Here is a 27,774-nt window from a genome sequence, read left to right as displayed (position 1 = left end):
TGATAAAATCACAAGTGGTCAATTGAAAAGTCCTCGGCCTACTATAGTAAAACACAATTTGCAAAAAGTGAGCTTTACACAAAGTTTTCCTAAACCCAAATAGTCATGAATGATACACACTTTCAGTCGATCGAGATTAAGTGCCTTCTATCTCGAACAACTTCACTTTATGGTCATCCACAATTCTTTTGCGGACTTTTTTGATATTTTTGTCGGTAACAAACTCTTTTGGGCGTCCACTGCGTTCACCGCCTTCGGTGCTCATTTCACTACGTTTAAACTTGAGCATACCAATCCTTGATGGTTGATTTTCCTGAGGCATTGCCCGGAAACTCGTCATCAAGCCAAGGTATGCTTCAACTGTATTTTTGCCCTTCGAAATACAGTATTTTATCAACACGTAAATTCTTTTCTATCTAATTTTTCACAATAACAAAAATGATGTAATTCACAAGCTGAAAATACGAAAGGTGACAAATTTATACATGCGTCTTTTGAATGTTTGGGCAAACTAAAAATCATATACATAGATTTAAATCTATGGGCACCATCTAGTAAGTGCTACGTTGTCTTTTTAATTGAAATGTTAGACTGTTACGTCGTAAATTAAAGCAGACACTCAGAGTGCAATCTAGTCAAATAAATAAAAGACGGAAGGTAATTATCGTTTTTCAAAAGTGTAATATTGTAATTCATAAATAGCTTAGGCAACGGAAGTCCGACTTCAAAAAGTTGGATTATATAAATATATTGTATTTTAATAGGCCTTGACAAGGGAACCCTGCGGTATTACTTCCATTCTTTGAGTGTGATATCATTTTCTTTAGTGTATTATAACCCTCAGTTATTGCTTATTATTTAAAAAAGTCATTCAGCCTTTAGTTTCGTACAAATACAACACGTTTCATAGAAAATGATCCTTCATTAAGTGAAAGTATTTCACTCTTCCTTTCACGTCAAATACACCGGAAATTTTCGAATGCATTATTTTAAAGCTCAAGACTTCCTTCTAGGCTCAAAAGGTTGACTACGAACTATTTGAGTAGTTGACAGGCATCAGAAGAGTAACTAGACAAGCAAGCAAAATATAAGCATATTAATCAAGATAAATTTTCAGCAGTACTTTTTATCTCAGCAGCTCGCCAATCTCCAAAAGGGATCTTAAATAATTATAGGACTATATGATTTTTATCTACGCAGAAGTACAGACTTCATTTCAACACCAAAACCGACGGCGCCAAAAAGCTACTATGAAGAATTCACAAATTCTCGAAGACTTTTTCATGCTTTTTTTCACGTCTTAACCTAGAAGCAGGCAGAATTAAAAATTCACTTCAGTGTATTATCGCACTGCGGCCGGGTGCCGGACCCAAAGTACGACAGAGTTTTTAGATGGGCCTCGTAACCGACCAATGTGGAAAAGGAGCCTCTTCCATTTGACGAATTGGAACCAAATAATACTTGGAAAGAGTTTGATTATTTGGGGCACTGATCAACGCATTGTTTTGAACTACGCGCTTTTAAGCACTAAGGGGTAAGGACGTCGTTAGCAGGTACGACTGTTGTAACCAAGGTATAGAGAACCGACTTCCAAGAACACCAAGAAGTCATTGTAATGCTACTAACCTGTGAAGCCTTTGATCTATTTTACTTTATTGCCTGTAAAAATATGCAAACTTCACTCTCTTCAGAAAGTCTAAAATTATAATATGTGGTGACCACATTTACCAAGGTGCGCTCGCATTACTATTTTATGAAGGCTTGGTTTCCAACGCTGCTTGTGTTCAGAAAATGCAAAATTTATAACTCTTTTAAGAGTGGATTTGATTTTTTTCTACCACTTCGTTCACACTGTTTTTTTTTTTTAAACGATTGTCACACATAGAACCGATTACTTGCGATACATATGTCTGATATGTCCTAAGACAAAAAGTGTACATGCGATAAAAATTAACGTTGGCATACATAATATTGCGCAATAAAAGCGCCACCAAAATTTGCGAGTAACTATTGATAAGGTGAGGCCATGCGAAATGTGGGCAATGACTAGTTCAATGCATGGAACTTGCCTATTTGTTATCGAAAGCGATAAAGCAAGGCGTAATAATTTTGAGAATATTGTAGATTGTTGTTAGTTAAGGAGCGAATGCTTGCTGTTGTCAGTGTATTTGTAACTTTCGTAGCTGAAATCTGTTTTATTTTAACTGCGCCTTTAATAGAGCTGTGAACCCAACAAACAAATTTTATGATTTGCGAATTGCAAATTTTTCACCAAAAACACCTTTTTTTGGGTGGCCGTCATTTTGTCAAAAATAAGATTTCGGCTAGCTTTTCGATCATAATCTGTATTCATCTGTTGTAAGAACATCTTTTTTAGTTGGTTTTGAGACAATTTTAAGCAGAAAAATCTTCGTCATCGGTTGCCACTTTTCTTCCGAGGGCCTCCTGGGATCGGCTAAAAGCTCAGAGAAATACAAAATTTGGCAAAATGAATCACCGGTTACTAAAGTAAATTTAACGCTGTTTTTAATCAAACCTTCCGCGATAAAAACCGTTATTTTGCGATATCTCGAAAACTTGAATATATTTATAAACCTAATTATTGATACTACCAATATTGCTTCAACATTAAAAAACAAAATTTTGAAATATTATAACAGTTAATTGAGGAATAAATTTTGCTTGCAACAAGACGTTAAATCAAGTTCAAAAACTAAATGTGTATTGGGAAATTGAGTTTTTACATATTTAAACATTTGTCGCATCACACATACAAACACATACATACGTATGCCTATGTTTTCCATTGTAAATACATATGTATGTATGTAGGTACTACACTGATTTTTTTTCTTATTGTTGTTTTTTAGTTAGCTGTCGACGCAAAAAATATCAAAAGTTCGCCGAAAAACTAAAATAAATTGAGTGAGCCACGCATTTGGCAGGCCACACCACAGCAACAACAAAGCGACAATGCGCCAACATAAACAAGGAGAAAAATACAACAAGAAAAACAACAAAAACACACATTAAGTCATGACAAAAACAGCGGCGGCAACAAACGCGCGTACAACTTGCAACAAGGTGAGGCGAAATTAGTGGCGATTTTGGCGGCGCAACGCTGTAGGGTTGTGTGATGCGAAAAAATTAAGGTTGGGTTCCCAACAAAAATATAGCAACAACAATTGTTATAAAAGTAAAAAGTGAAATAACAACAACTCCGAGAACAAAAGCAAAATTTGCACAACAACAAAGGTGTATCCACCACTACTGGCACACAACAACAAGACAATGACAACAAACGTGCAACTGCAGCAACCACAACCACATACACAAAACAGCGCCAGCAATGGCGTTGCCACAATCCACAACAAGAACAACAGTGCGCTGTGAAGTCAACGCTGTGTCGCCCCTTCATCGCATGTCGCACGCTTTCTGACACGCTTTATCAAAATACATAAAGTATGTGTGTGTGTGTGTGCTTTATTCATGCCCCTGGTGAGTGTGGCTAACAAACCTGAAATTTACCAATTTTTGGCCAATAAACCAGTTTGTGTTGCAGCCGCTTCGAGCACTGCATTGTGCTGGGGCAACCCAATACGGCACACAGGTGAGGAGCGATCGCTTGCATGGGTGGAGGCATCTTGCCACAAACACATCAGCACCAACAACAATAATAATAATGACAGTAAGCGTGTTGGTAGTGCACCAGTTCGCCCAAAAGGCAAAGTCCGCAAAGCTCTTGCCACAGCGTGTTTACCGTTGAAAAGGTTAAATGTGAGCCAGGCAAAAGCAGCGACAACGGTAATGGGAACGGCAGCGGCACCAACGCCAGGAGCGTGCACAACGCATAGCGGACTGGAACAACTGTGGCAGGATGAATATTTTGATGCAACGCCACAGCCACTTGCCACAAGTACATTTATGCAACTGACTCGACAAGTTAAGCTGCCCTGCCGAGATACTTGCGTGTAAGCTGCCCTGCAATCTCGAGCCCCGATTGACTTAACTTTAAAAACGCAAAGAGAGCACCAAAAATTTGTTTATTTTTTCTATTTTGATCCGAACTTTGAACTGTATCTCGAATATTTGGCTTATACCCCTGGATTAGATCATAGACCATAGATGTTATATCTTAAAATGAGAAGTTCGAGTTCAAGCCATATTAAGAGCCAAATTTCAAATTTGTTCGTAATTTCCGTTTGGCAATACCTATTTAGCGTTTCAGTGCTTCGTTCTTCAACGAGCACTTTAGACTTGCTTAGAAAATGAAAAGTCCGACCAAATAGTTAACACAGTTTATTCTACAAAGAATGACCCAAAAGCAATCTTTCATGATCGACAACGGAACAAACGCCTCACAGAAAAGGAAAAATACAGGAGCACGAAAATGGATCGTTTCGAAATTAAATACTCCGAAATTAATTTTGGAAATAGACGAGCAGACCTCGCTTAGTAGCTCTCCCAAAGTTGTCCGGAAAGTTCAATCAATCAATGCTCAAGACTTCACAAAGAAAAAATAAAGCAGCAGTTTACAGATCATACACGAGATCTAGGCGCGGAGATACAGGACACGAAGAAGCCGAGCAATATCAAGCGGCGTAAAGTGAAGCAGACAAAAAGGAAAAATGGGAGCAACTACGCGAGGATGATAACAAAAATGAAGAAACTCGATGCTCGAACCAATCCACCTGACTTAAACGCTGCCAAAATGGATGGCATGGTTAACCAGAATAGGCTATAAGGCTTTCGGAAATCCCCAAGTTCACCCTCGAGGAACTGCAACTGACCGCTGGCAAGCTCAAAACTAACAAATCGCCCAGCTCGGACGGTATCCCAGCAGAAATAATCAAAACAATCGCCATAGAGCGATCCGCATTACTCTTAAATATTTCCTGAAATTTGGAAGAAACAACGACTTGTGCTAATCAGCAAGGGAAAAGGTAATCCCAGCTTGCTATCAGCATACCGCCCACTATGCAAGCCCGACACAACGGGAAAGCTCTATGAAAGACTACTTCAACATAGACTGGAAGCACGGCTTTAGACCCGGAAGGTTAACTCTAAGCGCTATCCGAAGCGTCATTGAAAGTATAGAAGTCGCACAGCATAGATGCCCCAAATACGAGCGAAGAGTTCTGTTGGCGACTTTAGACGTTCGAAACGCCTTCAATAGCTTTAGAAAAAAATTGTACATCAATGCTGTGGTCTGAAAGTATCTTAGTAACAGAAAACTGCTGTACCAGACTAGAGAGGGACCAAGACAAATAGATGTTAGGAGCAGTACAAGGGTCCATTTTAGGCCTAGCCCTGTGGAACGGACGGAATACACTTGAAATGCCAGATATAGTATCAGTAATCACAGCCCGAGACATAGAGGAAGCCCGAAAAAGCTGAATCAGGGCATGATTCGGACGTAAACATGGCTAGACTTACGTAAACTCCAGCTCGCTACAGAAAATCAGAGCTATAACTGCTGACGAACTAGCACATTCTTCACATCCTATCTGAGCAGACTAATATCCAACACAGGCGTGCCCGCTCAAGAAAAAATAAGGCTTTTAATGACAACAACCACCAGTGTCTTACTATATATGGAGCAGACATTTGATCAGATGTGCTAAAAAATGAAAACCGGCGTAAGTCGGGTGTCGGGTGATACAATATTAGTCATAAGTGATAATGATCCCATTGAGCTTCTAGCGCACGAAAGAAAAAAACTGTGGGAGCTAAAGAAAACGGATGAAAATAATAAGAGCGCAATTGACTGAATAAAGAAAGACACGATACTCGCACGACATCGAAGCTGGGAGAATGAGAGTCGCGGCAGATGGACGACCACAATTATAAGAGTTTTAAACTTATGGGAAGCTTTCAATCAAAAAAGTTTAAATTCGGACCAGCTCAATAAAGACTTGCAACTTTTCCAATGGGGTACCGTCACGCCAAATTTTTAAATACACTCGTGTAAGTATCAATTCACGCCGCTACTTGGCATCATTGTGCAACAGCATCCGTACCTGCAACCAACAACAGCTGAAACTAAACTTGCCACGAAAATGAAAAGGAAATTGAAAATGAAAATAAAAGCCAAAGCAGTTCAACTTCATTTCATTTGCCGCGCTGCTTTTGTTTTTGGTTACAACTTCGATTTAATGTTGGCTTTTCAGCTCAATGCGCACACGGTGTTGCAACTTGGCAGACGATTGATACGCTTGTATTGTCCTCACCTTTGCATCTTTGCGTCCACTACAAAAAGCAATCGCTGGCAGCTTAATTTAATGCAAACCGCCGGGTAAATGTAAAAGAAATATAAAATACGCAACAACATTTTTGAAGCACCGCGGCTGGCGAGTGGGTGAAAAACTTAAAAAATTCGAAAATTTTAAAATGGATGCTGTAGACCGCCAAATTGCTAGCTTGCGACGTAGCTGCTGTTGCTGTGGCAACCAGCAATTTCCACGAGGCTGCTCTACATAACGACTTACTGCCGCTGTACAGTGGTTATATTTGTAGTTGGAGAGTATAAAATGGCTACTGACGACGTACAGTTTTAGAAAAAGAAACTGAAACTGAATTTCATTAGTTTTTCGAAAGGTATCAGAAATATATACTTCTAATTTCGGATATACCAAGTGCCTCCACTTCTTTTCAGCCTATTTAATTAGACTTATATACTATTCAGAGTTAGGCTTAGGGCAGCCAAGCAAAAGTCTTTGCTATTGGAAGAGCCGTAGAGTTAGCCTTGAATGCGTCACCCAACAAGCAACTGCAGAGTTAACTACGTATACAGTCAATCAGCAATCAAGGCCTTAACATCGTTTCGCGTATAGGTCAGAAGTGTCTGGGAAAGCAGGGCAACAGTGAATACTGTTGCCAGAACCAAACGACTTTACTTCTACTAGGTGTCAGATCACAAAGGCATCGATGACAATTAGAAACTGGGCGAGATGGAAAAAGTGGTGTACGGCTGATCTTTGGGAAACGTGACCAACATTGCTAAACCCTTACATCATCTACACGACGATCTGAATAGGAGTATGGCAAGGAAGGTCAAAACGGACGCAATGATCTACCGGGATGCACAACTTCAACAGTAGCGGTAGATCAGAAATATCCAAAGTTCCTACCAGCATTCGATAAGAAAGAATCTAGGAACATGCTTGGAATACTTGCTGACCACATTCTGGTAGTCATACACCCTGCAGAATGGGACTAACAGATCTAGAAGACTGCAGGAAACGTCAAGAGTAAGACAACAGAGAAACAATGGATCATCTCTTATGCACTTGGCTCGCATTAGCAAGACTACGCTTTAAGCGTTTGGGAGCCACATGATATGAGATACTGTAAGAGGTATCGTTAGTGAGCTAGGCCTTTCTGAAATTTAGTAAATTTATTCCAGCATTTTTCAAAATGTTCCACCCTGCTATTTCGTGTTACCAATTATGGAACAGTGAAAAAGGTGTGCCCATGACCATTCAAGCTGTTGCAAGTAGCAATCAGCTGAGACTAGTAGCAAGCTTTATATTCGGCACATATTGTGTTGCAAGAAAATGTAGCACATTTACGTAATTCTAGAGGCATATTCGTATAATATATAATATACTTTATACATATGTATGTGTATACTTATAAGCATGTATAGAAATCTGAATTTGGGCTAGCGTCAATTGTGTGCAAATTATTTGCTGTTTTATTTTGATGTGATGTAAACCGAAATGATTGAATTCAGCCGAAATTGGCATAACTGTAATTGTAATTCGTTAAATGTTGCATGCATAATCTATTTAAAGTGTTATGTGAAATTATAGACCTTGTTAACTGTGCTATATATATAAGTATATAGTACATAAGTGCAGATGTGATCAAATTTTGGTTACATAAAAGACATTTTTTTATTTGGATATTTATTGCTTACGAGTGTGTCTGAATGTATAGTCTGTATGTATATGTAACAGACCCATATTAAAATGTATAATATAGGTAAGTATATTCGAAAATGTAGATATTGTTGCATATATTGCATAATAGTAATAGTTTCATTTCTAGTACATATATTTCACACTCAATTGCCTCTTTTTATTTTGTTAGTAGAGAGGTCTAACAGTTTCAAAACGTGTAGCCTATTTCTGGCTTACAGTGCCTTTCTAGGGGTGTACGGAGTGTAGTCATGCTTCTGGCTGTATAGTTACAATCGTAGGATTTCTCTTACGTTCTACTCGCGCACCCTGGGTACGTGAGTGTAAGATATAAGAGTCCAGGGTCACGGAAGCTTCAGTGAAGCCATTCCGACATATTTGGTTGAAGGAATCGTTAAAGTCTAATTACAGCATCTATTCACTGGAGGTGCGACTGTGAGCGGGCGTCGGTCTTGAAGCAATCGGCTCGCTATATAAATGTCTACAAAACTTCCTACTACTCGCCTAGCGAGCAGGTCCTTGTGCTATTTACTACAAAAGCGGTATAAAGGAGTTCAAATTGGGTGTGGGATTCGTGGAGCACAAAGTTCCTAATACGTCAGAGTTATTAATCCACTTAACCGAATTTCTACAAGGTGCGGTCCAAAGTAAACAGGAGTTTTTGAATCTAACGTCCCCTGGTGGCACCATCTATATGTCGACTGGTGGGTTAGAATCTGCTATCTTTATTGATTGTCCAGTGAAAATTTCATGACATTTCATATATTGGAAATGAAGTTATTGCGTTTTAAGTGTCAGTATGTTTTGAAAATGAGCTTCGAACAAAGAGCCAACATTAAATTTTGTTTTAAAATTGATAAAACTTTTACCGAAACTTTTCAATTGATGAAACAAGTTTATGGCGATGATTGCCTATCCCGTAGCAGAGTGCACCAGTGGTTTCAACGTTTTCAAAGTGGTCGTGAGGACATAAATGATCACCGGAAATTCCATTGAAACTGTGCGTGAATTTATCAAAAATCAGCCGAAATCATCATTGAAATTCATGAAAATGGAATTGAACATCTCCAAAACATCAATTTATCGCATTTTGACCGAACATTTGGGCTTACGAAAGGTGTGTGCACGGTTTGTTCCGCACAAATTGAGTGACGACCAAAAATTGCTCAGAATCCAACATTCGAATGACATCATAAAATGCATTTGTCCATGAAAGGAAAGCGTTATGCAGACGTAGAGTCCATTCAAAAGGCTTGTACCGGCATACTGGCGGCCATACCCGCCAACGAGCTAAAACACTCGTTCGACATGCCCTTGGACCGTGCAAAAAGCTGTATTGAAGCAGAAGGAGACTATTTTGAATAAAATAAATTGATTTTGCCGAAAAAAACATTTTTTCTGTTTTTTTTAAAGTCCTGCTTACTTTGGAACGCACCTTGTATATGTGCAACTGAATTTTAAGTAATGGAAACCTTAAAATAAGTTAGAGATAAGACTCAGTTGTCGAGTTCTGGCATGCAGTTGGGTGGATGAGCGCCTAACCACAAACCGCATAAAAGCCAAATTCTTCAACATGGCTACTTTCACTTATGAAATCTGCACGACATAAAAATTATGCTTGGCTGCTTTCACGACAGGGTGTGGAAGAAGTACCTACGGCACAGCAGTTGGTAAAATCAGTTCCATGCCGAAGCATCGCCAAAAGGGTTGAGGCTGGTCGACTTCGCCGACCTGAAATATGGTGGTACTATATTCCAGCACAAAAAAATGCATCAAGCGGCTTGGCTGTGTCATGCCCAAACCGGGTCGAAAAGCTCAAATCCAGAACGGTCAAGTTGTGATAGATAGACGAATATGTCAGTCTACAGTGTTCTTGACATGTATACGCTCCGAGGATCTAACATTAACTCGAACCACCGTATTGTAGAAACAAAAATATGCATCCTGCCGAGGCTTGAATAAGGAAGCGAGACGCATATGCCGACAAAAAAGAGAGACGCCGTAGTGCATGAGTAGGTAGAGCTTGAGAAGCTGGCCGACAAGGATAATGATAGACAATTCTATCTATTTTACTCTGATCTATTTATTAATGCCCTATGTCAGTCAAACTGAATACATACTTAAGATCTTACAAAATATTAAATTGTGATACAAAATAACTCATATAAGTCCAACTTTACTATGTAAAATCTATAAGGTTTACTAGCTAGTCTTATTATAGATTATGATCTGTTTTTAACTTTGTATCTATAAGATACGAAATGGAATTAAAAAAAGAGATCATAATCTATACTAATAAGACTTGCTAGTTAACCTTAATGCCAATTTTTTTACAAATTGATATTAGAGTTTTTTCTTTTTCCATTCTCCAATTAAATAAATTTTTTAAGATTTACAGACTGGTTTAATATATTTTCATTTATAAACAAATTTACTGACAAATTATTTGATTAGAACGTTGTTCTTAAAGATTGTGTGAGGGATAGAATGAGTTATGATTATCTCCTCCGTAATCTTACTAGATATTTTTGATACAAATAAGTCCGCCTTTAAACGCGAATGGGTTTTTTACATGGACCTTCTTCAGATACCATTATATCCTAATTGAGTTACTTGTAGACAAGTACAAATTACTTTAAAATTTCATAAATAATAAAACTCTTTAGAATTGTTAGCCAGATCAGAACAACAAAAACAACAACATTTTTGTATTTATTTAGAACACCAGCATTCACAAACTATGCCACAACGGTTCATTGGTAGAGAAATCAATTAAAATTATGCTCAACAAATCCATTTACCAGCAACAACAACAAATTATCAGTATTAATAGCATAATAATAGTCAGCAAGCTGTAAAACACGCACTTATAAATTTACAATTTTGAGATATGCATATGTATACATAGGTATATACATAGTCTATATACCTCTATATTATAGGTGTATAATATTGTATGATGTTCGTCGTGTAGAGTGTAGTGTGTGCGCAGAGCTGCTTGAGGCATCTTCAAAATCTTGTTGAACATATTTCGTGCTGAGCTTCAGATAGGTATGATTAAGAATTATTTACCAACAATTTGACAGCTTATAAATAAATTGGTACAGTGTGTTTAGCAAATAGTAGTGTATTTTGCTAAAGTAGAAGTTTATCGCATGCTATTTAGAATAAATGAAAACAGTATTTTCAGACAAAATTACAAATAATGTTATGTGAAGGAAATGTTCTAAGCCTTTGATATAATAATATGCAAGCTGTCACATAATATTTCTACTACCTGGGTAAATTACCTTAAGATATATCAAATTTCCCAGAAGGAAAGGTCTAAGATGCTGTAAAGTATATAGACGTATAAATGTCAATATGACAAACTGAGTTCACTAGTTGCTAAGAGAACAAGTCTCTGACTTTATCAGATATCGATCTGAGCTTGCGTACATGTCCTCCTCACCAAAAAGCTGCTCAATCGTAGGAATCGAGGCCACTACCATACAAATTGATCGATCGAAATCAAGTTCTTTTTTATTTTAGGGATATCTTCACGAATTTGGGTGCGGATTATTCCCCGAGGTACCGCAACAATCTCTGAAATTGTTCAGATCGGACCACTATAGAATATAACTGCTTTATAAATGGACCGATCGAAATCAAGATTTGTATTCACTTCTTTGTTCTAAGAAATATGTATATCAGTGAATATTGTTGATGTGCAGCTTCGGTGAAGTCGAGCAGAACGTCAACGCTTTTTGCGAGGTTCATAAGAGATTTGAGATCTTATTGTGATACTTCGTCCAGTCCCTTGCGAAGCTCTTAGATATTCAAGCCAAGTTCTAAATAAGGCCGGACAGAGATTGAGGAGATGTTCCAGCGTTTCTCTCATGTCTCCTTCCCTGCAATTTCAATATGTGTCACCGTTAGTAATGTCCATACGGCTCGCATATAATTCCAGTTAATTGTGCTTTGCTACCAGGCCAACAACCACCCGGCAGTATTTTCAAGATCGTGGAGCATTAAATCTTGCGTATTTCTCTTCTGATCGCTTACATATGAGCTTAGCGACCCTGCATGCCCGTAATGGATTCTATCTCACCCTGTTCGGTTTGACATCACTTTCGGAACTTTCGTTGGGTACAGGTTTTAACGATTTACGTATTTATGGAACAAGTTCGGTAGCCTAGCAATCTCATCAGCTATTTCCTTTCCCAGAACGAGCTTGTGGTTTGCAACCCGGAGTATATGCAGCCGTTATATCCACCGGCTCCTCGCTTCTAAGGACATTCTCTGACGCATTGCGATATGGGATTATTACCTTAATTATCGCTTGGCTATCGACATATGTATATATTGGAATTCTTTATTTCATTTTCAGCGCTCTTAGCTACCTCAGCAGCTTTTCTAACCGCAAAGACTTCTGCCAGGAAGATATTGCGAAATTCCGGCAGCTGGAAGGGTTGCCTGAGATGAAAGTATGTGGTCTATCTTATCCACCGACTCCCTGCCGAGTTTTCCTCTGCAATGGTAATTGGTGACAGGTTGAGCAACCTTTCAAATGCATCCATTGGAGTGGTTCTTAGTGTTTCCGTTACGCAGAGAGCAGCGAGCCGTTGTATTCACTCGAACTGTTTTCTGTATGATATTATACCGACAATGGTTCACCACATTAAAACACTGTAAATTGGCTTGGTGAAATATCTGGGGGTTATGGCGGGTGGGACAACACTTCCAATTAAATCGTTTCGAGGTAGGTTTAAGCGTATTTGACAAGGTGGACCCGAGCGTTGTCATGGAGCAAAATTACTTTTTCGTGCCTATTGAGGTCATAAGAAACCCAAGTTCCTTGTTTTTAAATCCTTCCCAGCGCATGTAGTCGATTTGAAATGGCTTGGAGGGTGACGTACAATGCTGAAGCAAATTCTTTTGTATATGACACGGATTCTCATCGAGCAACGTTTCCAATTCAACGTCTTAGAAGGTGTTTGGGCTTATTCATGTTAGTATCGAAATCGCCGTCTTTGAAGCGTTGAAACCAAACACGGCACGCTATTTATTTCGAAGCAGCATGTCTTTGGAGTTCGCCATGTGTTTCAGCTGTCGATTTCTTTAACTGGAAGAAGAACAGCGCCCGCAAATAGCAATGGCAAAAATCAGGCATATTCGCACTACCAAAAGTAGATGAAACAGAAACAAAGTCGCAAATGTGGAAACATAGTTTCTTTCTCAAATATATAGGTTAATTTTATCACGTTTTAGGTAGATATATCAAAATTGATCACCACCAAGTGTTGGTGCCAGCTATTGATAGACTTAACTAGCAGACATAAATCTGCTTTACCTATATTCAAACTTAAGAATCTCATGGGTTCTTTGTGAAAAAATGATTTAATACTGCAAAAAATATTTTCTCTGCTCAGTAGTTCACCACGTAAAACTTTTAACGCGTTTTTCTCGAAAATGGATTTATCAAATCCGGTGACATTAGTACTCTGAGAGTATCGAACGCATCCACTTAATCCACTAACTGTATTTCACCGGCGCCCGTAGAACCCATTTTCAAAGTTTTGAATCAAATATCACTATAATCTTTGTATGTTAAGATATCTTTGAGAAATTTAGACTGACTTAACCCCGTAGCAGAAAATATTGAATGTGAAGACCAAAAAACCAAAACATTTAACTACTTTCGGCGCTTTGCTGGAAGACTATTTGGAGAAACACATAATTTTCAGAAAAATACAGAAAACATGAGCGTTTTCTGAATTACTAAGCTATAAGGAAAGCAACTGAGTCACTTATTTCACAACAACAACTACATCTTGAAATTGTACAATGATTTCCATGAAAACTGCGTTAAAATTGAAAATGCAGCAGCAGCTTAACAGATGGCAGAAAAAACATAACACGTTTATGCATTCGAACGACTGGCAGCTTGGCCAGCGTGGCAGCTAATGCAGCATGCAATGCCAGTGATGTTGCACATACGAAATGTTGTACCAATAATTGTGTATTTGATGACTGAGTTTCGTTTGGAAATGTGTGTATGTTGTCGGCCTGTTCGATATATCATTTTATAGTTGTAGATATTTAACGATGATTTTGCAGTTTTCGACAGCTTGTAATGCTGGCATGTTGCAAGTTTTAAAATCGGTTTTTTATTGTAAACTCCAGCATGTTTCTGCGCTTAAATTTTACTATTTGAAACTTCAATTAACACTTTTTGCGTTTTTATTGAAGTTTTGTGTTATTTAGGCTGTTGCTGTTGTTGTTGGCTTTAGTTTTAATTGCTGTTGTTACAATTGCGCTTTTATTGAACTGCTGCACATATGCGAAAAATGCATTTAAATGCCACTTTGATTAATGCAATTGTTAATGGCGCCGCAAAAATGAGTTTCGAAATAAAAGTGTTGTCGCCAGCTGAAATTTGTCTATCGTTTATTTTGACAGCAGTCAGCGAAGTCAGTCAGTCAGTCAGCCTTAATGACATGCACAGTTTCCAAGTCACACAGACACATGCGCAGACATTTAAGAGTGACTTCATGTGCATATTTATGAACTTTGATTTGTGTGTGTTTGTGAGTATGAAAGGTAACGAATTTTGATATACGCCGTTAGCTTGAAAACTTCGTCAACAAAGCGAAACTAAGTTATATATATGTATGTAAATCCATAATTTAGTAGCCGTTCGTAATTGCTGGTTTGCCAGTTGCCTTTTTGTCTTTTGACAGCTCGACACTCGAAATTGGCTTAGACATTAACAAAACATTTAAAATTATACATATATTTACATATGAGCACAATCACATAAATATATAAACCCAAAGTTACAATCACATTTACATTTAAACATAAATATATTTCCTAGTTTTATAGATATGTACATATGTATGTCACAGCTTCCAATCCAAACACTTGTGTGGCTGCGCTGGGCCACTTGGCTTGAAAAGCGTCGCCACTTTTGGCTGGCTTAGGCTGCTACTACATCTCACGTACCTTTATTTACTTAAGCCATGCATTTTTTACAACTCAAAATATGTTCATATTGCTGCTGCAAAGGCCTTTATTATTAATATTTTTTCCCCAACTTGGTCGCGTGGGCGTTCGTACAAGTCAAACCACATTTATAGTTTTTATTTATTTTGAATTATTCATGCGATTTTGAGCTAAACAAATAAAAAGTGGTTTGTATAAAATTTTTCAATTCTGGTAGACTTATCTATACATAAATATGTATGTATGTAGCTCCAAGTACAAAACTAGTTTCTGTGACGTCTTGTATTGGTAAAATAACAATAGTAATCGAAAAAATTATATAAAAATTGGCGTAGCTACCAATTGATGGCTCAAAAAGTTGAGGATATTCGCTGTGTACAAGTATGTACTATAGGTATGTATGTACGGAAATATTAATATTGTCAATAAATAATATAAATGGGACCACCTACACTTTAAGGTTGAATGGGCTAATCCTAAGTGACTAAGTGACTTCTTTTCAATATTATTGTACAGCTTATTTGGACGTAGGGGATTGAGGCAATAGCATTTAGTTTTGCTTCAGGGTGAGCACTTACAGTTAAGAGGCTTTACTGTGGCGTCCAAAAAGAGGCGCTGATTAAAGTAACTTTGACATAAACGTACGCTTTGCGGGCCTCTTTCTATACACAAAATAGATTCGAAATTCGTAGTATGGCTAAGTTCATAACGATTTCTAATACTACAGCGAGTCCTCGCGAAGTGAAATTATGAAATGGAACATTGAATAATAGGAAATATGATTTCTGCACTCCTTATAAAAACTTGATCGCCATTTGAGAAGTGCCGATTGAGTCGAATTGCTGTGGCTTTATACCTACAAAATCATCGACTTCATTGTTGAAGTATTATTTAAATTCTCAGGTCATAAATCTCTGACAATGTTCTCTACGAGTTTGGGCGAAAGGTTCAGGGAAAAAGGTGACCGTAGACGTGGTATATAGAATTGGTGCCAACTTGTAAGCCTTAAAGTAACTGGCGTATTAATATGATACTGCATTGAATATTACAGAGACAGTCAAACCAAGAACAAGAAAACTTTAAATTCGGCTGCAACGATACTACAATACCCTTCCTTGAATTCCTTATAAGATTAAATGGTATAAGAAAATCTTTATGTTCATTTTGATCACACAGTTTGTATCTCAGCAATATTCTATAGTTGTCCGATCTCCCCAATTCCCCCTGAGATTGAAACATTTTCCTTGGACAATAACCAATGTAAGATGTTCTAAAGATTCCTATTATAACTATAAAAAAGCGTTCTATACAAGAACTTTTCCAATTTACGAAAAAGAAGTGTGCGACCGATATCTAAAAACTGTGAGACTGAATTTCACTATATAGAACTTGCAAAGTAGTCTTATACTGTTCTGGAGAACTGTTTCTCGAATATATAAGATATTCAAAGAGTACAACTATCAAATTATTTGTTACTGAAATAACTTGTATTATTAAATTTCAAAATATATTGATATGTAAAATTTATTTTCTCCAAGTTTTACACACCATAGACATCATCTCAGGCTAATCAAGCTGCTATCGAATGTAAAACTATGCTTATACAAGTACATATCTACAGTTCATTTCAGTTTGTAACTTTCGACCACCCATTACAGCAACGTGTAATAAAACACATCGCATGTGGGCGGTAAGTACCCGAATAATTGTAAAACAAATTATCAGATATGTTTCGTCAGCGTCTAAACAAGTTTCTACATACCAGCTATGTGTGCATAAGTATATATATATTTGGGATGATCGACATACTTATAATGTTTGATTTTACATAGTTTTGAAATAGTAGAATATAACGGGTGATCCAAGTAGAGATACTGGTTTCCATAGCCTTCTTTTGACAGATCACGCCTGAGTAATGTCAAGCTGCCAACTTATTTTTGTTCAGTATTATTTGGCATTTAATCTTGGAAAGACTTACGCCCGAATAACTTTTATAAATTGTTCAACTTTATAACGAAAATTCATCTTTCAACTTTATAGGAAAATGTAGCAGCCGTAACTGAGAGTGTACACAAAGACCATGGAGTCGATTCGGCGCCGTCCGCAATAAGCTGTACTGACGTATGGAACGACTTGACGCATTCTACGTTGAGATCTTAAAATGAAAGCGCACAAAATACAGCTTTTGCAAGAACTAAAGCCTCTGGACCGTCCCAAGCGACATCCCCATCCTCTGTGGGCTCTTGAAAGGTTCTATGATGAGACCCATTTCTGGCTCAATGGGTATGTAAATAAGCAAAATTACCGCATTTGGGACGAAGAGCAACCTAAAAAGATTTATGTTGGCCGGAAAATCATCGGTCCATATTTCTTTAAAAATGATGTCGGAGAGATAACCGACTTTTGATGCTTCAAATTGAAGCTCGTGATCTTGGCGACACTTGGTGTCAAGAAGACGGCGCCACTTTTCACACATCGCATCAATCAATGGATTTATTTAGAGAACACTTCACGTTCTGGGCCGGTCGATTTATAATAAATATTCCCCCATTAAATTTGAAGTTTCAGTGTTTTTACTTTAAAAGGGAAGGGAACCTCGAAATGGATCACCCTTTATTTTGTAATAAAGCCTGACAGAAATTGGATTCTTTACTCTTGGGATAAAATTTCCAAATTAAACCACTTTTATGGACACTAAAAGAATCATAGTGCTGAAGACAATACCAAACCTTCCCTTTTTCTGGGTGTATTTGAAGCAAAAATGTATTAGTTTGCGGTGTCATGAACGAGAGGAGAGGAGGGAGGTTTCGATTTTAGGCTCATTAATTCCCATCTCAACCAAACAAGCAAAAACTGATTTTTCATTAATCAAGAAATGCGATATTTAAGTATCCTTCGAACGCATACTTAAAGTGTATAAAGTGATAAAAACTTACAACCTGTTGTGGCAACCAAATCACGGCAAACCCCACATTCACACGGCGTAAGTTAAAATTAAAAATACGCTGCAGCGCTGTTTATCCATTGAAAGTGATAAATGCAATTTGTATCGGTTAACTGGACTCCGCATGTGGGTGGATTGCAAGCCGGTTAGCTAGGTGGATGTTGCAACGCGCCCCAAGCAATAGGCATTTACATACGGAGTGCTGCTGCGTGGCACAATGAATCGCATGCAAATCCGGTTGTACGTTAATGCATTAAAATAAAATGACTGGACCGAACATCGACAGTACGACAATCACTTAACCACTTGCAGCATCGCCATGATCGAGGGGTATTTCGTTGCTGCGTAGAAATGAAAAGGCATTTGCCAAATGGCGAATTGCAATTGCATTTGCGAAAGTTGCTCGCCGCTGCTGTCATGAATAATACAATTCATTAGCGGTTGAAGGAAGTCAGAGACCATTTTTGAGTGGCTTAATCGACTTCAAGTGGCATGTGTCGCAAATTGATAACATGTCGCATGCAAATATAAAATAAATTACACATATTCATAAATACGTACCACGAGCGCAATCTTATGTGCGTAAAAGTGTATTAAGAGCTGCCATATTTTCCAATGCAAATTAAATATTTCGTCACCGCTACGTAGGCTGCCATTTACATTTCGCGGTTTGGTAATCCTAGTGTTGCAATCTGACAACTGACAACTTGCTTATAAAGTTTGACATTTTTGGTGTTATACATAGTCCGAACGTTTTGACATACGCCCGCTATTTGTGTGGTTTACAGTAACTTCAAATATTCATTCCAGCCGGAAAATGGAATTAAATCGCGAACATTTTCAAGCGATTATTTTTTACAACTTTCGACGTGGGTTAACTCACCAACAGAAATTCCATTAAGGACCAGTGTTTATCGATTCAATCAAGGTCTTAGGGCTAAGTCGAAATTCATAAACATCTTTCAAATTCAGTCTGATATTGCAAGATCGTCATGTGACCTATCGTGAGATTGAGACAACTATGGGTATTTGTAGGACTACCATACGTTCATTTTGCATGGACATTTGAATATAAAGAATATCTGTTTGTCGATCGCTCAAAAATGGGCTCGCGCGACAAGTGTTAAAAATTACGATAGCTTCGAAACACGTCTATGAAATGGTGAAAGATGTTGAATCGTGGATTTAAACCTATGCGGCTGAAAGTAAATAGCAGTCGACGGTATGAGTATTTCGAGATGAGCCGAATCCAACAAAAGTTGATCGCGCACGAAGCATTTCCAAATGGTTGCCTGTTTTCTGGAAAAACTGAATAGAAAAACGCAGAACAGTAAATTCTGAGTATTACACAATCATTTGTTTGTCCGTTATCTTTCAACAAATTCGGAAAACCAACCGAACCGAAGACGGATCACTCTCTTCGTCACGACACGAGCTCTCAAACATCGATTGAAACAACTGAGTTTTCCGCACTCAAACCTTCAATTTGTTGAATCAACCACCGTACAGTTCTGACAGTTCCGAATGACCTCTGTTTATTCCCGTACGTCAAAGATAAACCAATAGATGAACGTTTTTCGACACCTAAAGAGGCGGTTGATGCATTCCGACCATATGTTTTAGAGATACCTCAAAAGTAAAGAGAACTTAATGGGGAGTATCCTTAAAAACAATAAGGCAATTCTCGATTACTAATATTTGCTTTTGTTCTTCAATTCCGAAATATAAAAGCAACCTACATATTCTATATATGCACCGTCACTTTGAAACCTGCTCAAAGACTTTAGGATTAAAATTGCAGGAAATGCAGAAAAAAAGTTAAAAGCAAATGAAGCAAAAACGAGAATTCCACCAATAACCAAATTTACATTCAACTAACAGCACCACACCATAACAGAAATTGCTCCGTAGGAACACTAACGAAATTTTGATTTATAAGACGCATAACCTTTCAATTACAATGAAATGTCTCTTCTTATAAATAAAAAATTTCTTTTGCATTCTTTCGTAGGTATTTTTGACGCAGAAATATTCATTTTAAATTAGCGCAGAATATTGCACAAATTTATATGATTTCCTTCAAGGGATGAGCCTAGAGTATGTTGGTACAAAACTCAATAAGGAAAACAGGGATGTCATTTGTCTAAATCATTAGTATAAATGAGAGGTTTTAACCAGTCAAGGGGTATAAATATTCGCTGTATTCGCAGAAAATATTTGGTTAATGTTTCATGTGAGAATGACAGTAAAGTGAAAGGAATTGTGACAACACGACAGATGGCGCGAAATCACAGTATCCCTCTTTCATGAAACATTTGATAACCTGCTGAGCGATCTATAGATTGAATCATAAATCACATAGAATTCTCTGCACTCACTTTTACTTTTGTACAGCAATTTTGTTGGCCTGTATTTCCTACAGGGCCGCCAGACCAGGCTATATGCCGTGAAAACCTTTGAAAATTTATTGTGTGCAACCGTAATTGATGTAATCGCTGCAACTCCAAAGCATGCACGAGGAGCGCAGTGTGAAGTATTTACGTTTTTTCTTAAGCTGCACAAAAAGGCAGCTTTGGTGCCAACAAAGCGCTCAGCTTGCAACATGCAAAGGGGCGTTAAAGTGCAACACGGTCGCACCAGTCGGAGCGAAAGTTGTTCAGCGGAAGAACGCTGTCGCTGTTTCCGTTAAAGTTGCAATAGCGCCAACATCAAAACAGCATGCAAATTGAATAGAGAAAAACAAATAGTCGATAAAATTTATTTACATGCCACAATATAACCGTTACATTTTTTACCGTTTAGTGGCACTTATCGGCTATGTGAAATAAAGAGAGATAAAAATGTATTTAAATGCATGTAGGAAAATAGAAAATTGCAGAAATGTTGCGGACGCGGCACAAAATCAACAGCCATCAACAACGCTTTGCAACAGAAAGAAAGCAAGTGCAAAGCTAAATACTGAAAATAAAACTGATCAAAATTGAATATAGAAAAAAAATATTTCAGCACTTTAATTACAGGCGGCAGTTTGCCTAGGGTTCGTCAGTAAGATATCGTTGGCTTCGTAGAATCAAATTTCTGTCAAGGCATAGAGTTCTTTAAAGAATAATCACTTCGCACAAATATCTGGTTTTTATTATATTTATATTACAGATCGCTGAGTCATAACCTTTGAGCATTACATACTGATGATAACCGATTTTCATACCCATCTACGTAACCGGTACTGACCCGGAGTTTATCCGATCAAAGACTGTCAACTCCGCAGCATGCCTCAAGATTATTTGATAATTGCTTTCTGCTTCTATGACAACAACAACATCAGAATATAGATTCTGCTTGATTAAATTTTCAAAAAACTCCGCTGATTTCATTCCGACAGAGTCTATGCACTGCGAATCAGAATCTTTATAGCCAATTTTCGAAAAAATTGTTGTTGAAAAGTTAGATTAGAAGGAGGTTGTTGAGGAACACCTGCTAAGCACACGCGCGATTCATATGTCCATTACTGGTAGTACGTAAGATGACAACAGCGATCTAACTCGTTCCCATTCTGATGTGAGCAGGGTAAGCGTGCCTTTTCTTATTAGCTCATCGGTTAAGCAGTTTTCAGCGATTCTGAATGATCAAGCACCCAACGAATCTGATAATTAAGTAGCTTTATCTAGTGAGGTTTGATCCTTCTTGACTAGCTTTGAGCGCACAGTTTGCGAGCTCAACGTTCAAAACTTATGTTCGTGCAAGTGAGGAAAGTTCTCTGAGCGCAATTCACTTGGGGGAGGCCAGGTAACGACTCTTTTAAATATTGCTCAACTAGCTCACGACTTCCGGTCTTAGACCAAGTATTCTCTGGGTAGCCAAAAAAACATCCGGTTGAAGACGGGCTAAAGTAAGAAGGCGAAAAATTCCTCTCCAGGGTTGTGCAATGGGTTAGGGACCCACCACGTAAAAAACCACCCCCGATCGAAATGGAGTGAATGCTCATCTCCGTGAAATAAGCTGCTCTTCGGAGCAGTAAGCCCACTGATACCTTAATAGCAGGCACTTCTGCTTGAAAAACAATACGTCAATCCAGGTGCCTAGAGCTAAGCTGGAGGAAGAGCTTCTTGCAGAAGATTCCTCGACCAACTTTTCCTCCTATATCCGATCCACCCGTGAAATACCTCACTGTTCCTCTTCTCCAGCGACTTTTCCCCGTCCACATATTCCATGTCGATATGTGAGAAGAGAAACAGCCACGAGGAGTAGTCTCTCTGTAACGCAGTGGTCCAAGTTTTCAGGGATGCAATTGAAGGAGAAGAGTATTTCAGGATAATTCTGTTTAGACTCCTTCATACACCCAGCTTCTTTGAGCCTTAGAGCGACCTTCGCAGCAATGTACCTGCCGGAAATGTGTGTAGACTGACATTAAGCGCCATTGTTGGTATAGTCCAAAGTGAACCGCAGATGTCGATGAGAGCCACTCCCTGAACACATTCAAGCTTCTTCACAAGTGTTGGCTAGAGATTAACAATTTCATTCCAAAAACATTAAACGTACAGTTTAACAGGGCTGACAGCGCAATTGCCAAACATTTTGCTAAATAATGAAAACACGAGAATGGCTCATTATCGATTTTGTATCACTCGTTTTGCTCTTCCTCGCTAACACACAGTTAATTTCCTCTTTCTCTATTCAAATTAAAGATAATTAAGCAATTATCACATTTTCTGCCTCTCTTGAAAACAGTAGCAGAAACTCTGCCATAAAAAATACACGAGAAAAAACGTACGAGAAAAAATTACGGAAAAAGAAGCATGGTGTTACAACAACACAATAAACAAACTGCCGATTTCGACGCATAGTTAACGCCACATTTAATACTAAAAATAAAATTGTTGGATCATTTAGGGTTTTTGTACAATTTCAAATGCTCAGGTGTGAGAGTATAACAACAAAATGTTATCATAACGTTTTTCGTAAGTAAATTGACGTTGTGGTAATTCGGGTGACTGACTGCTAATCAATTAAAGTTACGAAATTCCGAAAAGTTAAGCGGCGAGCGCAAAAACCCCGAATCAAACAAACTAAAACCCAGAGCACAGCAGCAAAGCTAAAACCGAGCAGACAAAAAATTGAATTGTGTTCAAAACCACTAATTTAGTTCAATAAACAAAGTGAGTAAAGCTGCCCCGAAACGGCGATGGATTGCCACAAGTAAAAAGCGAGCCACTGAAAATAAAGTATAATGGAGAAAACCAAAATATGCGCCGAATGGCTAAAACCTGGATGAGCACGAAAAAGCAATTGTGGCGTGGCGGTATTACATATATATTTTTGCTACAATTGCCCATATTACTGAACCAGCCTGGTGTTTTTGTTGGTGGCTGCGTCTGTAATAGCTCGTAAATAAAATGGATTTGACTATTCAAACACGAATTAATCAATCATTTTAGGTTGGCTTATTTTCTTCACAGACACGCAGATGAGGCGGTGCCAATAACATTTATGAACAGCCAAACTGGGCGTTTAGAAGAGTGACGGAGATAGAGAGGGTTAAGCCCGATGTTGCAATTACAAAAACAACATATTTGTGTATTTATTCATTTAAGCGTGAATGCTGAGGACAAGAGACGGTCAAAACAGATTGACTGCCGTTGCTGTTACAACCGTTACAGTCAAAACCGGCAGCTAAGTGTTTGACACAAGCAATCATTCACCAGCTGACAGAATGACTTCACAAATACCTGACTGACTAGCCGACCGCATGCTCCATTGACTGATTGCCAGACGTACATGCATGTTAGATAGCCTGGTGACCTACAGACGAATGAGCGAGAGCGAGGGCATGAACTTCAGAGTTTCAGTTTTGCCACATTGACTCACATTTTCGTGTGTCTCGAACTGTTGTTGAGACATTCCATTGTGCATGGCTGATGGGCAAGGCAGTAACAATAAGCCAATAAGAAATATTGAGTGAGGCAAAACTTTAGTGCGGGGGAAATGAGAAAATACCAAATAAATAAAACACATAAATATTCCTTACACTTGCAGTCATATGGAAGAAAAATATCGTAATCAACCTCAAACACCTCAACTTTGACATCTAATGTAGCATAACAGCAGGCGTACTGGCGCATATATACAAGCAGTATGAGTGAAATGGAATATGGTTACGAAGTTGTGTGATTAATGTGCCGGTAAATAAAAGTAAATGTTGTGGAGCTATGGTAGTCATATTGCTTTACCAGAGAGTATGTGCGATTCTCCACACTGTGCGACTGTCATCTGTGCCTCCATACGATCTTCTTCAGCAGGTTTTTAAATTAGACATATTTAAATATTGCAATATAGAAGTGACTTTAGTGTAGCCAGAACAAAAAACCATGCCTGCACAAAAAAAAAACAAACGTGAAAAACGGGTCATCCTTCAAATACAAGACTTTTTAAATAAGAAGCTAAAAGAAGTCTACAAAGTCCCTCAGTTTTTTAAAGCAAGCTTGATAACCTTCAAATATACCTTTTATTGAAGACTGCGTCTTTCATTAAATGGAATCTTTGCATGGTACACCTGGTAGTTATTGAAAGTTTTTGAGTCCATAGAATTGCATGAGCATCAGCGTAAAACTTTGCAAGACTCTATGTCAAGATTAGTTAATTATTTCACTAATCTACTTACCGGAAGCCAATGGAAAAGGTTCAACGGGAGCCCAAATGCGGCTCTTGAATTAGTCCTATTTATGCCGCCTACAGACATCTTCGATAAAATTGTGCGGAAAAATTGGAGGAACGACTCCATGCGCCAGTAAAATTTACATATAGAATCTTCGGGCATAGCACAGTATGTAATGGTGGTTGGCAGACACCAACTACTTGCTAGCATTTTTCACTTGGAAAAGAAAATTCAAAGTAAACTTAGAGATTGTTGGTGTATAGTCATGGCCCCTGCACGTACACATTAAACATTTACACTGATGAATCGAAAGTGTCGGACGGAGTAGGAATATACACTCTGGAACTAGCCTTGAGGCAGCCTTATAAGCTACCGGATCACTGCAGTATATACTTACGTAGGCAGCGTAGAAGTTATCAAGGTCATAATCTCATTTCGCATATCGGCCAGACATCGATAAAAATGAGTTAGTGGACGAGAATGGCAAGACTAGTGAACGGCTGTCATCTGAAAATGTAACCCACATTTTTTTACTACTGCTGTGGGTTGCAAGACTTGTTAATTCAAATTTCGTGCAAAACCCCGTTCTTCTGATGCCGAAACGTTCAGAATGTTGGGAAGAGATTTCGGTGAAAATTGCTTGTCGCGAGCGAGTTTTTTTGATTGGTATATACATATGTATGTATTATTCAAAGACGGTCGAGAACTCGTTGACGATATGGTTGATCATTTGGGCCTAAAGTGATAGCTTGATTGGTTTCAAAATCAGCGTCCGACTACCAGGATGTCATGAATCGGAATATTACTGCATTGAGTCTTGGATCTATGCTTACAACCCGGAAACAGCCGATTCGTGGCCGAATATCTTGGCAAAGGGGGCCGAAGCTGAAAAAACCCGACAAAGCAGGTCAGATATCCAGGCCGATTGTGGGCCGACAAACTCGTGATTTTTTCACCACGATAATTCACCGTCGTTTACTGCATTGATTCTTTTTTGTGAGGTTTTCACCAAATTTCCAACAAATATCGTGTCGCAACCACCGTATTCGCCTGATTTGGCTCCGTGTGACTTCTCCTCCGACCGCTCCGGAGAAACCGTTTTGAGTCAATTGAAGACGTTAAGTGAATCGCTACGCGCATTGAAGGCTATTCTGGAAATTGGCTTTAACAACTGTTTCGAGGATTGGAAAAACGTAAGCACAAGTGCATTGGGGTCAAGTGAAATACTTTGAGGGGGACGACATAGATTTTGAAGAATAATTTAAGAATTTTATAATTATGAACAAAGTCCTACTATTTTTTGTCCATAGTGCTAGTTATGTTTTGTCTTTACGTTGGGCTAGATATGACATGAGAATGGTAATGAACGTCAATAATCGATGGAATGATCTTCCGTGATGCAAACTGCAAAAATCAAAACTTGCAACAGCAAAAAAGCGGTGGATTAGAAATACACAAAGTTTCTGCTCACTATTGAATGAAAGAAACATAATTATAATACTCACTGGCCACAGTCTGGTGGCGACACATCATGAGGAGTGGTGCTGATAGATCGAGAAGACCGCAGGAACTGTCAAGAACAAAGCACCAGGGCAAAAAGTAGCATCTCTTGTGCACTTGTCCCGCATTAGCAAGACAGCGCTTCAAAGATTTGGGGCTACACGGTATGAGACACTGGAAAAGTTGTCATTAGTGAAGCCGCAGAATCTGTTCAAACTCGCGTCGAGCACTGCCCTCCTGAAGGATGATGAACTGCAACTACGTAACGGCAATTCATTTGGCATCGCAAAGACCAAGAGTATATGCGTGACTCATTAGCCGACTAGACTAACATAACCCATTTGAATTTTTGTTCAAACTACTTATTTTTCTGGAAAAGTATACCTTAATACAATTGCAGATTTTAGAGTATAATCTCATATTCACCAGCAACTTTTCCTATTCTCTTACTTCCATTGTGTAATTTTTGAGCCTCCATGCAGTGTTGTAATTTGTTAACTCACCTAACTTTTCGTGTTCGTTCAATAGACAAGAATACTAGAGTAAAAGTATCCAATTAGAAACGAAGCAAGACTAAAGAAATTAGACGCAATAAAGTTTAAACAAACGTAGGATTAAAAGAAGAGAAGAAACGTGAACCACGAAACAATAGAATAGGCTCAGTAACAATGAACGATGTACGATTTGTTGCACAATCAATTGGAATTAGTTAGCACACAATGGGAATTCTGACCTGCACGTGCTTAAGGTGATAGAGTGTTGGCGCAGTGGCGTTAACCCGGACCCGAACGGAGATACATATACAAGGGAATAAGAGAAGAGTGCAATAAGGTTCATAATGAATATGTTGCTATTGTGGTCAACGTTGTTTTTGTAAGCAATAGTAATTGAAGCAGCAGAGAAATGGTGTGAACAAAAGTATTTGGAAACATAATGAATAGACACCCTCAAGCACCAGCAGCCACCTCAGTTCACACGGCACAGCCACCTGCTGTGCGGTTACGGTTGCGGAGTGGTCAAATGCAAATTCTTTAGAGACCTTTTTGGTGAGTGTGTGCATACACGCATGACAAAATTTCAGTATATTAGGGGGCGCATAAAATAGATTTGTTAAGGTTAATAACTAAATTTGAATTTATGTAAAAACAACCGGCAGCTTTGACAGCAGAGAAAGTGTTGAGGAGAACGGTGGTATAAATAGTGAAAAATAACCGAACCAGTAGCCAAGTATGGAGAAAGGAAATGGCACAAAATACAAACAACACATTGCTTTGATCGAATAAAAACAACGGTTTATCTGTGACAAATAATGCCTTGAGAATATTGCCTACAATCGTTAATTGTAGCAAATGGTCTATGTTTGAACTCATCAATTGCTCTTTGCTTTATCGCTAGGAACAACAAATTAGACATTACAGATATGTTGCAAACACATTAATTAGCCAGTTCGACCTAATTTCTAGAGGTTAATTTATATTGAGACTTTCCGGTTCTAAGGCAAAAAAAAAGAACAGCAGCAACCGCATGGGCTGAGGGAAGCGAAGCGCACAGCCAACCAGTAAGCAAGACTATAAATACACATCTACAAATACGTACACACAAATACATAGACATGTATGTAATAAGTAATTGCAACATCTAGTAGCATTGCCACAATGACCCCAAAGGGCAATTAATTGCCGAGCCAACTAATAGGGTAGCGCGTACAGAAGCAGGAGCAGCAAAAGAAGTAAAGTAGCACAAATAGCTTCGTACTAAACCTTTAAAAC

The 27,774-nt window shown here is 38.4% G+C and overlaps 2 protein-coding genes across 2 annotated transcripts in view; both read left to right on the top strand.

Moving 5' to 3' along the window:
* LOC126758939 (irregular chiasm C-roughest protein) overlaps nt 1-27,774 on the top strand; it is a 724,984-nt gene that overhangs the window by 414,836 nt on the left and 282,374 nt on the right. The gene's annotated exons all lie outside the window — the stretch shown is intronic.
* The window catches only part of LOC126759289 (uncharacterized), a 73,003-nt gene continuing 48,718 nt past the window's right edge, over nt 3,490-27,774 (top strand). Inside the window, exon 1 of the mRNA XM_050474025.1 lies at nt 3,490-3,971. Coding sequence (XP_050329982.1) covers nt 3,490-3,971 — 482 coding nt within the window. The remainder of the gene's footprint in view (nt 3,972-27,774) is intronic.

This window comes from Bactrocera neohumeralis, chromosome 5, assembly GCF_024586455.1.
Source record: "Bactrocera neohumeralis isolate Rockhampton chromosome 5, APGP_CSIRO_Bneo_wtdbg2-racon-allhic-juicebox.fasta_v2, whole genome shotgun sequence".
Taxonomy (NCBI): Eukaryota; Metazoa; Arthropoda; class Insecta; order Diptera; family Tephritidae; genus Bactrocera; species Bactrocera neohumeralis.
Note: the sequence above shows the minus strand (reverse complement) of the source record. Positions and strands in the feature narration are given on the sequence as shown.